The sequence below is a fragment of the Podarcis muralis genome, chromosome 5, assembly GCF_964188315.1.
Source record: "Podarcis muralis chromosome 5, rPodMur119.hap1.1, whole genome shotgun sequence".
Lineage (NCBI taxonomy): Eukaryota > Metazoa > Chordata > Lepidosauria > Squamata > Lacertidae > Podarcis > Podarcis muralis.
This window is the reverse complement of record NC_135659.1, coordinates 67,649,527-67,666,073: the sequence shown is the minus strand read 5'-3', so window position 1 is coordinate 67,666,073 and position 16,547 is coordinate 67,649,527. Positions and strand designations below refer to the sequence as shown.

Here is a 16,547-nt window from a genome sequence, read left to right as displayed (position 1 = left end):
TCTTTACCTTTACCATTGTCAACAGTCACATCTGTGATAGGCAATTATAGTACACCCTTATGCATGATTTCTCAGAAGGAAGGCTCATTGTGTTCAATAGGGTTTACTCCTTCACAAATGTGTTTAGGACTGAAGCCCTAGACTGATTTCTTAAGGTAGGTGCAATACTGGCGTATCTCATCTTGCCATTCCTGTCTCACACTCTGATGAATGCATAGAGTGGTCTGCATCAATATAGCTATAGTGGCATCTAACATTCAGAACGTAGTGTTAATTGATTTATTACATTGCTTGTCAGTTGCAACTCTGCAATCTTATTGCTTAAAGCTGATGGGCAGATGAATGACTTTTAGTCCTTCCACCTCCATATTCTGCAATGGCTTTGAGACACATGTGTATAAAAGTATAAAAGTTTTCAATATAATAAAATAAATAATACCATTTTGTGGTGGTTGGTGATGGTGTGGTTGCATTTATCTCTCTTTGAACTTGGTTTAAATAAATAAAAAGCAGCAACATAATGGCAAGGTAATTTACATAATTCCATACTTAATTACATAAGTTATGTAAATTACACAATTTCACCACAGCAAACAGTGAGTCAAATAATGTAGAGGGAAGAAGAATTGCAGCAGAAGAGAAACCGTACTGCATGCAAGGGACATAAGGTGGAATGGAAAAAGTTGTCGCTTTACTTCCTAACCTGTGACGGGGTATATGCTGTGGTGTGAGTCATCCTTTATTCTGGGAAGTGTGAGCTGTTCTCAGTGTGAAGAGGATGCTTTAAAAGTGTTCAATGATTTGTCTCCAAACTATCTTCCTCCACTTAGTTTCTGCAGCTATAAACATTGTAAGCTCCTAACCACACAGCATTTAGTCACCCACACCCAAGTAATCAGATACCATATATATTGTCATTAAAAAGCTACCCATCATTAATCTTTCCTGTAAATTCCAGAGCAGCTGTACAATATTCAGAAATCAGAGACACTTGGAGAAAACCAAACAAGCAATGGGAGGGAAAAACGAAACATATTTGGGTTTAGTGTGTGATGGGTGGAAGATTTGTACAAGGGGATTGCTTCTGGTGTGTGAATGGAGACTTAATTTGTTCCAGGGCTGACTTGAAACTCCTCTTTTCCATGGATATATGGTTTAGTAAGGCAGGATAGGAACACTGAATATTTGCCAATATTGCCTTCCCCCTCAAAACCAAATAACTTGAGCCAATCCCCAGCTCACATCTTTGTTTTCTTTTAATATTTTCTTATTGTGTTTAGCATATTTGAGGCTGAAACCATAGGACTGCCCACTGAAATTAAGGAGCAACCTGTGTTTGGCATTGCATATCAGAAAAAGCACATGTAGGCTTTTCCATGGGCTTTTACTCCTTTGAAGTCCTACCATCATCAGGTAGGGCTGGGAAAAGACTCCTTCTTAATCCTAGGAGAGCTGCCACCAGTCAATGTAGACAATACTGAACTAGATGAAACAAATGGGTTGACTCTGCATAAGTCAACTTTCTATGTTCTGAACAGTGTGAGAAATCTTCAGCCAATCAATTTAATCGGGTGGCCCTGAGTTCTAATATAAGGGAGGGAGGAAAAAAACCTTCCTCCATGCATAAGTTTATATGCCTCTAGCAAGTCCTGCCTTACAGTCATCTTTATTCTGAACTGAAAAAGCAGAAATGCTGCTCCATTTCCTCACAGGAAAAAATATCCTTTCTCCTCGGCCATTCTGGTTCCAATTTTCTGCACCTTCTCCAGCTTTATGAGGCAACCTGACGAGGCAACCAGAACAGTATGAATAAATTAATCTAGGAACAGCACAATTGAAAAATTTTGGTCCATCATTTTATGATGCAATTGTATACATACCTTATCAGAAGTAAGTCCTTTTCAGTTCAATGGGGTTTGCTCTCAAATGGTAAAGGTAAAGGTAAAGGTACCCCTGCCCGTACGGGCCAGTCTTGCCAGACTCTAGGGTTGTGCGCCCATCTCACTCAAGAGGCCGGGGGCCAGCGCTGTCCGGAGACACTTCTGGGTCACGTGGCCAGCGTGACATCGCTGCTCTGGCGAGCCAGAGCCGCACACGGAAACGCCACCCAAATAAATGGTAGTATTGCCACATATATGAGCTAGGTGAAACTAATGGAAAACAATATGGCAAGGATGAGAATCTGTGGCTCTCCAGATATTGGATGGCAAATCTCTTCAAACTAGTCAGTGTGGCCAGTGGTCAGAGATGATGGGAGTAGTCATCTAGCAACATCTGGAGGTCCACATCTGTTATCGGATGCAACAAGAGCATCAGAAGGCACGGGCTGGTTTGCAGCGAGCTGTAGTGTGCCAAAAGTGACCTCAAGTGGCCAAGTGGCCTTGACCTCAGCCTGTGGTGCACGGTTGTCTATGGGCAGAGAGGAACTGTGATGGCATGCAGGCACTAGTGGAGTCCTGAGTTCCAGGGTATGTGGCCCTGGGACTCTGTCCTCCTACTTTGATCTTTCCACGGGTTCCCCATGTCTTTAATACAGGCAGCAACCATTTTAGGCACATCAATCACCACCATTCAGGTCCTTTTGGACCTGGAAGAGGGTAGAATAGGGGCGGGGCATAACACATATATACATGCATGGGGACCAAGAACGGAAGCCCCATACGAAATGGTTGCCACCTGTATGGGACAGCTGCCATATTTCTCCTTACCAAGGCATTCTCGTCAGAAGCAGGCAAATGAGGCAAGAGGTGAAAGCAGGAGAAGTTAAATCATAGTGGAATTCTATATAAACAACATATCCTAACAATGATTTTACAATGGCTGTAGAATTGTAATATTAATGCCAGGAGTAGAAAACAGCACACCCACATGCAATTGAAACCCCCAACTGAACTTTCTTCCTTTATACACAACTCTTCTTTGGCATCGTGGAGACTTGATTCCCACCTACCTGGAATTAGAGAGGACTATGTTTTGAGGGCATAGCACGCCGAATCTCCATAATCATTTGTAGAGATTTGTCTCGCAGCTATAGAAAGTTGTGTTAACAGGTAATTATCTGACACTGTAAGTGCAGTGGAATTGTTCCAGACACCCACTTTCTTATGATCCATGAGACTGGGGCTGCAAACTCCTTGGCACATCTTTTGTGCGTGGTTTTTTTCTTTTCTTTTGTTAGATTCTCGTCCTCCTCCTCTTCCACTCCTGAGTTCGTTTCTACAGGGTATTGTATTAATTGCCCATTATGCGATCGTTGCTCATGCCTGACAATTGGCGCTTTCTCTATGTGCGGATTGGTTGCACAGCCTGGTCTGACAGTGGGAACCCAGAAGTGGTACTGTAAATTAAAACAGTGATCTAATTACCGTACACAAAACAGGGCTGGCCCCCTATTAGCAATTTGCAGCTTAGCATCTTAGGGCTGGGCTAAGCCAATAAATGAAACCTGTTCCCTCCCTTGTGCTGGAAGCTGCGTGTGTAGCAACCAATGGTGCTGTTCAGCTTCAGCTCTGTGTTGTGACAAGCTGTTCCGTGCTGTAAGATCTCAGCGCTCCTGTTCTCTCCTTTGTACGTGGAGCTGCAATGTCTCCCCCACCACCTGATACAGAAGGTACACCCACCGAGGGGTTAAATAGCTTCTCTGGAAGGAGGCTTTGAAAGTGTGCAAGGAGGGAATCAAACTGAACTGGGGAGGAGGAGGAGAAGGAGGATCCCTGTGCAGAACACGCCTTGGCAGTAAATGCAGCTCTCTGTTATCGAATGCAACAAGAGCATCAGAAGGCACGGGCTGGTTTGCAGCGAGCTGTGGTGTGCCAAAAGTGACCTCAAGTGGTCAAGCCTCAGCCTTGACCTCAGCCTGTGCCACACGGTTTGTCTCTGGGCAGAGAGGAACTGCGATGGCATGCAGGCGCTAGTGGAGTCCTGAGTCCCGGGGTGTGTGGCACTGGGACTGGGACTCTGCCCTCCTACTTTGATCTTTCCAAATCAGCCAGGTAGGAGGCAAAGGGAGATGCAGCTTGGGAAATGAGCGTCGCTAAGGAGGAAAGCCAGTGTCAGACGGCAGCTCGGATTGTCACCGACCTTTGCCGTAAGAAGAGCCTGCCCCAGTTGGACTTGGACACCTGCAAGGAGTTCCTCCTCTTTCAAGACCTGAGCAGCCCTGAGCCAGGTACAGTGACCTCTGTTCCCCTGTTAACTGCTCCTTGACTCCTATTCACATGATGCTATGGGAGAAGAAGGTCACCATGGAGGTGAAGCTTGTACAAATGCCCCCTTTATGCCAGGCATTTCCCTCTATCTCATTTTAAATCCTCTGCAGATGTGTGTTGTTGGGGGAGTCCGAAGAAACCTGTTGAAACAGCAAGTTCTTGTAATGTTTGCTAAGTGAAAGAATACTCAAAGTGAAAGAATATTCAAAATATCTGGGAAAGAAGCAGGGGAAAATGTGTAGAAACACCTCCTCCCTGTTCAAAGAGTGTAAGGGCGGGGTGCATCCGTTTTTAGGAAGTCTTTTAGCGAAGTCAAGCTCAGTCTGTGTACCTGTGTACTTTGAGTTCTCAGAGTTTCACCTGTTAGTTAGCACAAGGTGGTGGGTACCCTTGCATTCTGACAGCTCTGTGGTTAGCAGTAAAAGAGAGAGAAAAGTACATTTTACTCATTAACTGAGTGCAGCTTCTATCAAAGAAGTAAATGGGGTGCAGTGCTACATGGAAAAGCTCAGAGACTTGAGTTAAACTTGACTTTCCAGTGACAGTAAAAGCCATCAAGGAATCTCATTTTAACCCCATGCTAGATAGTAGGAGTATTCTTAGGGTTGATATTATGCTCCCCCCCCCCCCCCCGGGTCAAAACCTGTTTAAAATATTGCTTTAAATCCTGAAGTAGTAGACATAGGAGGATGAGTCTCTTAACAGCTATTAGCTGTGATACCTAAATGGACATTCAGACTAGAAGCAATATTGCCAGGGCCGTCTTACCCATCTAGGGGTGCGGGGCACCTGGGTGCCAGGCTCTCAGGGGCGCCAGGATGAGAGTCCGGGGCCTGAGAGTTGAGTCTGGGGAAGAGCCCGCCCATTGGTTGGAGCGCCGCGGTGGGCTCTTCTGCTGCGGGTGGCTCTGCGCCGCAAGTTTGGGGGTGACTGAGCCAGCAAGACGCTGAGCTGGCCGGCCAGCTCCACCCTCCTGCATGCCTGGGACTGGGCAACTGGGGGGGGGGGGCGCCGGGTGGATCTTTGCACCCCGGTGCCGCATATGCTTAAGACAGGCCTGAATATTGCCCTTTATTGAATGCCGTGGGCAAACCACAACAGAGGGCAATTACTTCTATGGCCTGTCTGTGAGTTTGTCAGAGGAATCTGACCAGTCTGATCCAGCAGGTCTCATGCAATAGGTCTGCTTTTGTGTTCTTAACACAGACTTCCTTATACTGCCTTGCCATTTTTATATTAAGATGCACAGCAACACCCATGTGCCCCACAGAACCAGGGAGAGTTCTGTGCCATCTCCAGCCACAAGTAGAGGCAATTTATGCCTGTTGAAACATTCGTCACCACAGGGCTTGAACACTGGTCTGAATCATAGCTGCTTCCTAGAATTGCCTTTGACATGCCCTTAGGGAAGGTTTGCTTTAAAATCAACTATCCTAGGCCAGACTTTCCTGACTGAGGGAAGCCTTCATGAACAGGAAGTCTTTGCTTGTTGCTTGATGGAATCCTTTGCCAACCTGGTGCCCTCCAGATGTTTTGGAGGACAACTGCCATCAGCCCCAGCCGGCGTGCTGGAGAGCACCTGGTTGGCAAAACATCTGGAGGGCAGCAGGTTGGATATTTGCTGCCGCTTTCCTTGTGTGACAACAAATAAGCTCCAAATGGAAAGTTGAGTCCTTGTAATTTCCTGAGTGCAGATGAGTTTCTAAAGCAAGAGAGAGATAGCTGGACTCACATCTGCCAAAGACTGGTAGCTCTGTCCCTGGTCCCAGGTGTGTGTGTTCGTGTGTGTTTTCTTCTGACTGTTTCTCCTTGCTATGGGATTTGCACTTTAATTGCCTGGCATTCTTTTCTTCGGAATGTGGAAGGATAACTGAACAGACGTTTGGCATTCAAATAAGGACCCAGAGCTGAACCCTGGCACAAAATAAGCCCTGTTCATGAGGCACCAAGAAGGGTCCTGGCAAGCAGCATTTCTGAAATAATAAACTGCTTCTCTGAAGCAGTTCACAAAAACTTTACATTTCAGAGTTGCTCACCTGAACCCATCTCTGGTTGATTGCTCTATATCCCTGCAAACGGCTGACTATCGGGATGGATGCTGTGATTTCAGCGGGGATTACCTGATTGCTGAGGTAGCTTCGCTATTGCTTTAGAGCAGCCCATCGACCTGCTGTTCACAGCAGAGTGCAAACAATGCCCTGATTTCAACAAGCAACCTCGTGTCGTTTACTAGAGATGGTGCTGAAATTCATAACTGCCTGTCTTGGAATATCTCGCTTAGAAGATTTGGTGGCATTATGAAGCAAGTGCCGTTTTCTTTAAAAGTTCTTCTCCGGCTTGGGTCTTAATCCAAGTTGGCACATCTTCATCCAGCCCTGATGCTTTGAATGCTGCTATAACAGTTTCCCAGGCACCAGGGAGCCAGGGAAGTGCAAATATTCAGGGTGCCTGAGTCCATACTGTGTTTCCCTGACAAATCAGAAGTATTTGCTGCTTGCTAGAATTCAGATGATCTCTCAAGACTTGCAGTGTATTGCAAGACATGATCTGCTTTGCATGCAGAATACCCCAGGTTCAATTCCCTGCATTTCCAGATGGGACTGGAAACATTCCCTGTCTGAAACCCTGGAGACCCACTTCCAGTTCAGTGTAGGCAATGATGAGTTAGATGCACCGATGACCTGACTCACTGTAAGGCATCTTTCTATGCTCCCATGGATTGGCCCTAGATGCCAGTAGACATAAGATTGAGTGTTAGAGAGCTATCAGGTCTGCCATGAAAAGAACTGTATAGAAGAATGGCAGGTGAAGTTGATGGACTATGCTGAAATGGCTAAAATGACCAGAAGACTCAGAAATCAGGAAGACCAAAATTTTAATACGGCATGGGGAAAATTTATAACTTATCTTAAAGACAACTGTAAACAGTTAAAATCTTGAGTAGGATTGGAATATCACTTGTAATTTAAGGGTGAATTCTGGACACAATGGAGATGTAAAAGATTTGGACCATCATAAAAGATGCAGGAGGAAATGTTTAATAATAGGACCAACAAAGGGAAGGATGGGAGTCCAGGAGATTCCTTGGAATCTTGTTTTTATTATTTATGTTTGATATATCTCTGTAAAATTTTAATTTGAAAAACCAAATAAATCAATTAAAAAGAAAAGAAAAAAGATCTGTAGATGTCACAGCACAATCAGAGCAAGGAATGGGAAACATGGAACTTGTGGAGGATGACTGATTTAGAGATTTGCGCTGAGCTCTTCTTGGTAGTAATGGATGGACTCTCTTTGGCTCAGGGCTCATCCAGACTTCCTTTTGCGCTGTGTTTGTAGGACAAGTCTGTACTTTAAAGCTCTGTGTCTGAGTGGTGTTTTTTGTTTTGCTTGCCTCAGAGCCTTCCCTGCAAAAACCCACTCTTTACTACTGACAACAAGTCTGTGGAAAAAAACCAAACTGCTATTTGTTCCAGTTCAGCATTAAGTGGTTTTTCCTTGGAAAGTGACAAGGCACAAAAAGAGAAGGCACTCAGACACAGACTGGGAAAGCACGGACCTCTGTCTAGAAAGCACAGGGCAAAAGGTAAGGGTGTCTGGAATTTGGCTCAGCAAATGACTCGTATGTTCTGAGCCCAGTTCAGAAATCCTACTGCACATATTGGCAGTATGATACTGCCCAAATGCCTCCCCCACCCTCACAAGCCTGAAGACCTCAACCTCATGAATTATGCCCTCTTCTCTTCCCATCACACTTCTCAGGAGGTCAGTGGCAGTAGCTGTTACCAGGAGGACACTTCGAAAGAACTCCATTTCCCCCTGGTGCCCAGTATATGCATGTGTCCAGAAGCTTAGTTTACAATGTGAGCTAGATAAGTACTTCTTAGGGGAATAGTGCTTAATGTATAATGCAATTGAGCATTACAATCTGGAAATGTTCATATACTGAAATAGTGAAATTTGTACTTTGATAACATCATTGCTCCTATTTTAGCAGTGAATAATCCAACCTATCCTCTGAATATTGGTGTGTTTTTCCCTTGTAAGTAAGAAGAGTATAATATTGTGCATAGTGAGGAGGAAATGGACAGATAATTCCCCTCTCCCTCATATTACCAGAACTCAGGGACATCCTAGGAAGCTGAAATAATAATAATAATAATAATAATAATAATAATAATAATAATAATAATTTATTATTTACAACCTACCCATCTGGCTGGGTTTCCCCAGCCACTCTGGGTGGCTCCCAACAGAATTAAAAGCTAATAGAACATCAAACATTAAAAACTTCCCTAAACAGGGCTGCCTTCAGATGTCTTCTAAAAGTCAGACAGTTGCTTATTTCCTTGACATCTGGTGGGAGGGCATTCCACGGGGTGGGTGCCACTACGGAGAACTTCCTCTGTTAGATGATTCAAAACAGCACAGTTGAAAGAAAGATGCTTAGATAGTGGAAGTAATTTTAATCTGTTTTATTTTTTTGTAAACTGCTTTGAGGGTTTTTTTTTACAATGAAGTGGTGTATAATTTTTTATAAAAGGCAGCTTCGGTGCCAGAAGCAGGCCTAAACACTGATTCAAATGGATCTAGAAAATCATAAAAAAGCAAATCCAAAATTAACTCCAGCCAGCATGGTCAACAGTCAGATATGATTGGAAGACATCAGGTTAGAGAAGGCTGGGCTAGTAGCTTCAAACTCCATGACTTATGAATTTGGATGACCATTCTTTGCTTCTATATGAGCACATACATGAATTTGTATGTTGTCAAACAATCTACGCTTGTGATGACCTGAAAAATCAAGTTTTTATACTTTACACATAATTCTTATGCCCATATATTGTATAAAACACAAGCTGATGATAGGACAAATTGAGAGGATGAAAGAGGAAGACATGGCTTTCTAGTACACAGAGTTACAAAACCCTCCTGCCGCTTTGAACGGCAGTGAAATTCTCTTGGAACTATTGGAGAGCTCCATGCCATGCTAGCCTACTTTCTTCTCTGTGGTCCCTGATAATCAGTCCTGAGGCAATGCTCACAGGAAAGACTCCCATAGGCCAATATTGATGACTCCAGAATGCCTGACTGCACAACTGAGGCAGGAGGGCAGAATGAGAACATTTGTATAATGGGCTGAGTGCAACCAGCCAACATATGCCTGGCACTTTTCCTATGATAATAAGAGGTTTCTTTCCGGGATGCCTTAATGTCTCCCTGTGTTATCTGAGCCTGCATGCAGCATATTTCCGCACTGGTAATTTCCCATGTGTTACAACCTGCAGGCAATCACTTGTAAATTTGTATTTTTTGCCAATCAGACAGAGCAGAAAGTTTAGTGGACCACAGCAGAGGAAACCAAGGAATTCTGAGGTCTGGAAAAATATTCTGTACAACTCAAGCAAGAACCAAAAGTTAGTCTACGCTCAAAGTTTCAGTGGTTGCCAAGCAGAAGTTGGTCATCCCATCACTGGCCAATAGCAATTAGACTTGGAATCTGAGAGTTGGCTTAGGACTATTGGAAAGGGCCATAACTCAATGATGAAGCATCTGCTTTGCATGTAGAAGATCAGAAGATCCGAGGTTCAATTTCTAAAATCTCCTTGTATGGCAGTACCTTGTCTGAAACCTTGGGATGCTGCTGCCAAACAGTATAAGAATCTGCACTGCACTAGATAGATCAACAGTCTGACCTGGTGTAATACAGGTTCCTATGTTCTTAAACTGTGGGTTGGAGCCAGAGGTCTCCCCATGGAAGTGCACTCATAGTGTGGCATTCCCACCCTGTCCTCCCCACTGCAGCCTCCTGGAAACACTGAGAAGCTGATCTGAAGAGTCAAGGGATGCTCTGGAATGCTTCAGATTGTGGCACCAGGACTGTACTGGAAGGGAGTGAATTTCAGCAGAAATAGGCCACTATGTCAGTAGGAAAACTGAGGGCGGAGTCAGGAAGGAAGAGGCAGAAAACATGTCAGATTGTCCAACTGGACTTTCACTCACATAGCTCTGGATCCTAGCCTTTGCTTGAAATTGTTCAGTTTCTGTTAATTGGTTCTCGTGGGAAACTTGCAGATTCTGGCTTCTCACAATTAACTCAAGCTGGTGTCAATTTACTCTTGGCAGAAAGCCCAGGTCTGCTTGACCTAGAAACTACTCACTCTGATTGGTTAACGACCAGCACTCTGCTCTGTTATCAAGGGATTGCTAGCTCAGTTTGAAGTGAGGTGTTGTTAGGAGTAGAAGTGCTGTGTACGGTTTTGAGAGAGAGAGAGAAAGAGAGGGTTTATTTTGCTTTGTTTTGTATGCAGAAACTCTGCTGGTTTTATTTTCTCCTTTTAATAAATCCTGTAAATAGTTATTCTGAGTCTAGCTGACTAGTCATTACCGCCGCAACTAGCTTCTTCGCTGTGCAGGAAAACTCTGCTACGTTTGGGCTAAAGCCAATAGGGCTATGCCTGACACTGCAAAGTTTCATGAGGTTATGGGCATTGTGCTGCCAGCCTGAGTTGCGGTAGTGTCAGCATCAACGGCGTTGGTTCCAGTAGTTCCAGAAGTTGTTGTTCCTGCTGGTGCAGCAGATGGACTCTGGTTGGTTCCTGACTGTGGTGAGCTGGTGACGCAGCGGACACAAGGACAACAGCTGCAGCGTGTGAGTGCTGGGTGCTGTGGTTCCTGTTTTCTCTCTCGGTGGTCGTGAGTAGCTGGTTCCGGGTTCCAGGGACATCGCTCTCAAGATGGCCTCACAACCAGTTCAGATGGCTTTTGAGCGTCTGAATGACTCCAATTACTTGCTGTGGTCGGAACGCATGCAGGCAGTGCTGGAGAGGGATCGTCTCTGGCAAGTGGTGAGTAAGTTTCCTGCGAAGCCTGATGATGAAGACCTCGATAAAGACCAAAGAGCAAGGGCCACAATTGTCTTGGGGCTGGAAGATTCCCAGTTGCCGTATGTGAGGGGAATCAAGACAGCTAGAGGTGTGTGGCAAGCACTTAAAGAACTCCATGTGCGTGAGACAGCGGTTTCCAAGCTGTTCATTCGCAAGGCATTGTACAAGGCAATGTTACAGCCTGGGGTTACAATGCAGGAACACCTACACAGTTTACAGTTAAAGTTTGCTGCGCTACAGGAAAGAGACTGTGCGTTAGACCAGCAGGAGAAGGTGGCTATTATTTTGAGTTCTCTCCCGGAAAGCTGGGATAATTTAGTTTTGTCTCTAGAAGGCATACAGGAGCCTGATTTATCAGTCAGTTACGTTACTGGGCGTTTGATTGAAGAATGGCAGAAGAGGCAAGAAAGGTCGTTTGCTGCAGAGGCTTCTACAGGCGGGCTGTTTGGAAGGAGTTCTCATGCCGTGCCAGAGGTGAAGCAAGAGCAGCGTGCCGGTGAGGAGTCAGCGTTTGCTGTTAGGCGTTGTTTCCGATGTGGGTCCTCAGCGCATCTAAAACGACAATGTCCGGAGTTGGTCAAGTCTCAGTTGCCGGTGCAGGAGCAGAGACAAGATCAGCAGCAGCAGCGTAAAAAGAAATTCTTCAAACAAAAACAGTCGGCTCAGCTGGTGACCGGCGAGGTCAAGATTGCTGATGAGAAACAAGCGGTCTGGGTGGTCGATTCGGGAGCATCTCGCCACATCGTAAACTCAGATGACTTGTTTGTTTCCAAGAACTCAGCACAGTGCAGCCAGGTGGCTCTAGCAGACGGAAGTACTTCCGAAGTGATTTCGGGGGGTGCAGTTTTTGTTCCTTGTCTTCGTGAATGCCTGCAAAATGTACTGTGTGTGCCTTCATTAAGGAGCAATCTGATGTCTGTAGATTGTTTGCTAAAAGCTGGGTTTAAAGTGCACTTTGAAGGAGACAGTTGCATGATTAAGAAGGCTGGTGAGATTTTAGGCACTGCTAAGTCAGAGGGAGGCTTGTTTTGGCTTAAAGCAGGATCTCAAGTTGCAGCAGTAGTCAGTAAATCTCAGCCTGCAGTGAATAACAAAGCTATACATGACAACTGTGTGCACTTATTGCATAGGAAAATGGGGCATGCTTGCTGGAAAAGTGTACTAAAAATGTCTGAATTGGCTGATGGGGGTAATTTAAAGAGTTGTAACAAGTACCTTGATTGTAATGTTTGTAAAAAGGTTAAAACCCACAGAGTCTCTTACCCCAGAAGCGACAGAGTTAGTGAGTCACCGCTACAGCTGGTTCACATGGACGTAATTGGTCCATTTGCTGTAAGCAGGGGTGGATCGCGCTTTTCACTAACAATTGTGGATGACGCCACACGTTATTCTTGGGTTTTTCCCATGAAGAATAAGGGTGATGTGTTCACTAAGTTTAAAGGCTGGGTGGCATCTGTGGAAAGATTTCTGTCCATTAAACTCAAAAGGATTCAGACGGACAGAGGTGGCGAATTTATGTCAAATGCTTTTAAAGATTGGTTACAAAAGCGTGGCATTGGGCATAGAAAAACGAATGCTTTTTCCCCAGAGGAGAATGGCGTTGCAGAGCGGAAAAACAGATCTTTACAAGATATGATGTTTGCCATGCTTGATGATGCTGATTTGCCCATGTCTTATTGGGGGGAGAGCATGCTCACCGCGTGTTATCTCCAAAACAGGCTCTTTCATCAAACTATAGGTACAACCCCGTACTTTAAATTGTTTCAGAAAAAACCCAAAATTGACCATTTGCATGTGTTTGGATCAAAAGCCTGGGTATTAATTCCAAAACAAATGAGGAAGAAGGGAGATCCTAAGACCAAACAGTTAGTGTTTGTGGGTTACCAGGAGCTGGGAAAAGGTTTCCGTTTTGCTGAAGGGACAAATGGCATTGTGATCTCCAGGAATGCCAGTTTTTGTGAACATAGTGGCTGGGAGAGACTACATGCCAATACTGAGGTTTGGTTTGAACCTTCCCAGGAGCTTCATGACTCTGAAAGTAGACACAGATAATCAGAGTCTGAGGGGGAGGAAAGTTCAGATAAGAGCTCTCAAGAAAGTGGAGTTAGCCAAAGACCAGTTGCTAAGCAACAAAAGAGAGGTCGTAGTTCTGAGGAGGAAAGTGGGTCAGAAGAAAAATTTTCTCCCAGAAGATCTAAAAGACAAAACAAAGGAGTGCCTCCAGTGCGTTTTTCTCCTGATACTGCAAATGTGTTTAGTGTGATTGCAGAACCCAAGAGTTTTCAGGAAGTGTTAAAGTTACCAAAAGAGGAGGCAGAGCGCTGGAAACAGGCAATGGAGGAAGAGATGTCCTCTCTGAATGAGCACAAGGTTTTTACACCAGTAGCAGCGCCTGAGGGGGCAAAGATTGTAGGCTGCAGGTGGGTGTACAAACTTAAACCTCTGGTGACAGGAGAGTACAAATACAAAGCTCGTTTAGTGGCTCATGGATACTCTCAGAGGCCTGGAAAAGATTATGACGAGACTTAGGCCCGGTTAGGACATATCTAGGGTTGGAAGTGTGCTGGGCCCAAGATGGCAGCTGCCTAATTAGTCAGCAGAACAAAGTTAAACAACTACTGACTACATACAGGATGCAGGATTGCAAAGGGGCAGTGGTGCCTATGGATCCAGGTTTCATAAAAACACTTCATATAGATGAGAGTCCTGAATTTGAACATCCTGATGTATATCACTCTGTAATTGGAAGTTTATTGTATCTAGCACAGTGGTCCAGACCTGATATTAGCTATGCAGTAGGCATATTAAGTAGATTGGTCTCAAAACCCACGCTAAATGCCTGGAAAGGGGTAAAACAAGTTCTGAGGTATCTCAAACAGACAATTGGCTATATGTTACAATTAAATTCTTCAGAGGATGAAATGTTGAGTTGCTACTGTGATAGTGACTGGGGAAATTTGCCGGATAGAAAATCTGTCACAGGACTAGTCATAATGGTCGGTGGAGCTTTAATCAGCTGGCGGTCACGCAAGCAAGACGTTGTAAGTGTGTCATCAACGGAATCAGAGTACGCCGCATTGAGTGAATTGTGCAACGAGGTGATTTATTTCAAGCATTTGTTAGCAGATTTAAATGTAAATTGTGGAGAACCAGTACAAGTTTACATTGATAATCAAGCTTGTATAACCTTAAGTAAAACAGAGGGTTTCAAATCGCGTTCTAAACATATCTCTGTAAAATACCAAAATGTACGTTGCTGTGTACAAGACAATATAATCACCTGTACTTATGTATCAAGTGAAGAAAATGTAGCAGATGTGTTAACTAAACCATTGGCAAAGATAAAGAACAAGCGAATGTGCAAGGGTTTAGGTTTGCTGGAAAAATAATCTCCTACATAGGTGTATTTGGTGTTAATTGTCCAGCAGAATCTGTGAGGGGGTGTTCAGTTTCTGTTAATTGGTTCTCGTGGGAAACTTGCAGATTCTGGCTTCTCACAATTAACTCAAGCTGGTGTCAATTTACTCTTGGCAGAAAGCCCAGGTCTGCTTGACCTAGAAACTACTCACTCTGATTGGTTAACGACCAGCACTCTGCTCTGTTATCAAGGGATTGCTAGCTCAGTTTGAAGTGAGGTGTTGTTAGGAGTAGAAGTGCTGTGTACGGTTTTGAGAGAGAGAGAGAAAGAGAGGGTTTATTTTGCTTTGTTTTGTATGCAGAAACTCTGCTGGTTTTATTTTCTCCTTTTAATAAATCCTGTAAATAGTTATTCTGAGTCTAGCTGACTAGTCATTACCGCCGCAACTAGCTTCTTCGCTGTGCAGGAAAACTCTGCTACGTTTGGGCTAAAGCCAATAGGGCTATGCCTGACACTGCAAAGTTTCATGAGAAATGGAGTAGTCATATGTATTTTTTAAAAGGAGCAAATGTCCCCCACTATAATGCAACATAGTTAGAGGAGAGGCAAACTATTTACTCATTTTCACTGACTTCAGTTAAACACGTTTGATGTGGCTTGATAGTAAAAACACATGATATTCAATTGTATAATCTCATGATGCCTGCAGGTTTACTGGTTTGCTATTTTGGCCTACACTGATTTTAAACACCTACCCACCCACCCATAACGTAACAATGTGGTACATCCGCACATAACCTCGTGAAATCAACTCCGTGCAGCACAAAACAATACACTGAGAACAACTTTTGAGTGTACTCCATGCATCTGTTAGTTTCTGGTCCATGCCACTTTTGCTTGTCTTTACCCACAATTCTGTATTTAATCCACAATTTTTAAAATAAAAAAGTGTATTTGATGCATTCATACTGCCTAGAACTGGGTCACAATATCCGGAGAAGTGCAAAATTGGGAGGTAGCGAAGTTCCAATTTGTAAATTAGTCTGAGGTGTGTGGAACAGGTAATTTCATATAGGAATTTGAAAAGATTAAATTCCTCAAACATCCCTACTCCATGGCAGCTGCTGTCACACTGCCTTTCCCACATCTGCCTTTATCCTTTAGTTGTGAGGTTTTTTTAAAAAAGTAACAGCCTATTCAGTTGTGCCTGTTTTCTTAGTGGTTCACTTTCTGTCATTAATTTGGGGTATCTGGTAGCATGGGTTTTGCACACTGATCTACATCTCTCTGCATAATGAAGTACATTTTAAAAACACATAGCAATTGCAAGAAGAGAACACCACCGAGACAGACTATTTGGCACTTGATAACCCACTGATATGCCTAATTAAGGGTTTGTTTTTGATACAAACGTGAAGAACTAGATCATCAAATACAAAGCTGGTGCTAGCCTAGAAAACCAACTCTAGGCAAGTTTAAGCTTTGATGAACTGCACCGTAGGCAACCCTTGAAAATGCTGCTATCAGGGAGTGCCGCCGGATATAGCTGGCATAGGTGGCGTTATGTCTGGGAAGAACTGTGATCATGCAAACATAGGCAGGGAATAGGAAGAAAGACAGAATAGCCTTCAAGGGGGAAAAAGAGGCTTGGGAGGGAAAGGAGTTCACTGGAAGCTGAACTTGCCCAAGGCAAAGGGAAGGAAGAGGTGGGGGAGTGGTGGGAGAGACAGGCTAATTATGGGGTGCATGGACAGGAAGCGGCAGAACCAAGAATGTCCAAACACAAGCTTTTGAACAGCCTTAACAGCCCTTTAGTGTTTCCTTCTCCGGGGGCTTCTGAGAGGTGGGAGTCAATGAAATCAGGAAAGAGCAAGTGATCATGCGTTGCAGGCTAGGGTGGAGTTGAGCAGAAGGAAATTCTGAGAGCTTGAGCCACTTTTCAGGGGAAAGATGAAAGGAGAACCGAGGTATGTTAAAATAGCAGTTGGTGCAATGCAGGCAAAGTGAACACTCAGTCTGCTCTTTGTCAAAACACAAAAGCAAACGACACCCAGTGAAATGGCGAGGTAACAGGTTTTGAGCAAAATACATGCT

The 16,547-nt window shown here is 44.2% G+C and overlaps 1 protein-coding gene across 1 annotated transcript in view; it reads left to right on the top strand.

Annotated features, from left to right (window-relative positions):
• The first annotated feature begins 3,539 nt into the window (after positions 1-3,539).
• The window catches only part of SYT6 (synaptotagmin 6), a 147,751-nt gene continuing 134,743 nt past the window's right edge, over positions 3,540-16,547 (top strand). The window contains exon 1 of the mRNA XM_028734546.2: positions 3,540-4,168. Coding sequence (XP_028590379.1) covers positions 4,024-4,168 — 145 coding nt within the window. The 5' untranslated portion in view covers positions 3,540-4,023. The remainder of the gene's footprint in view (positions 4,169-16,547) is intronic.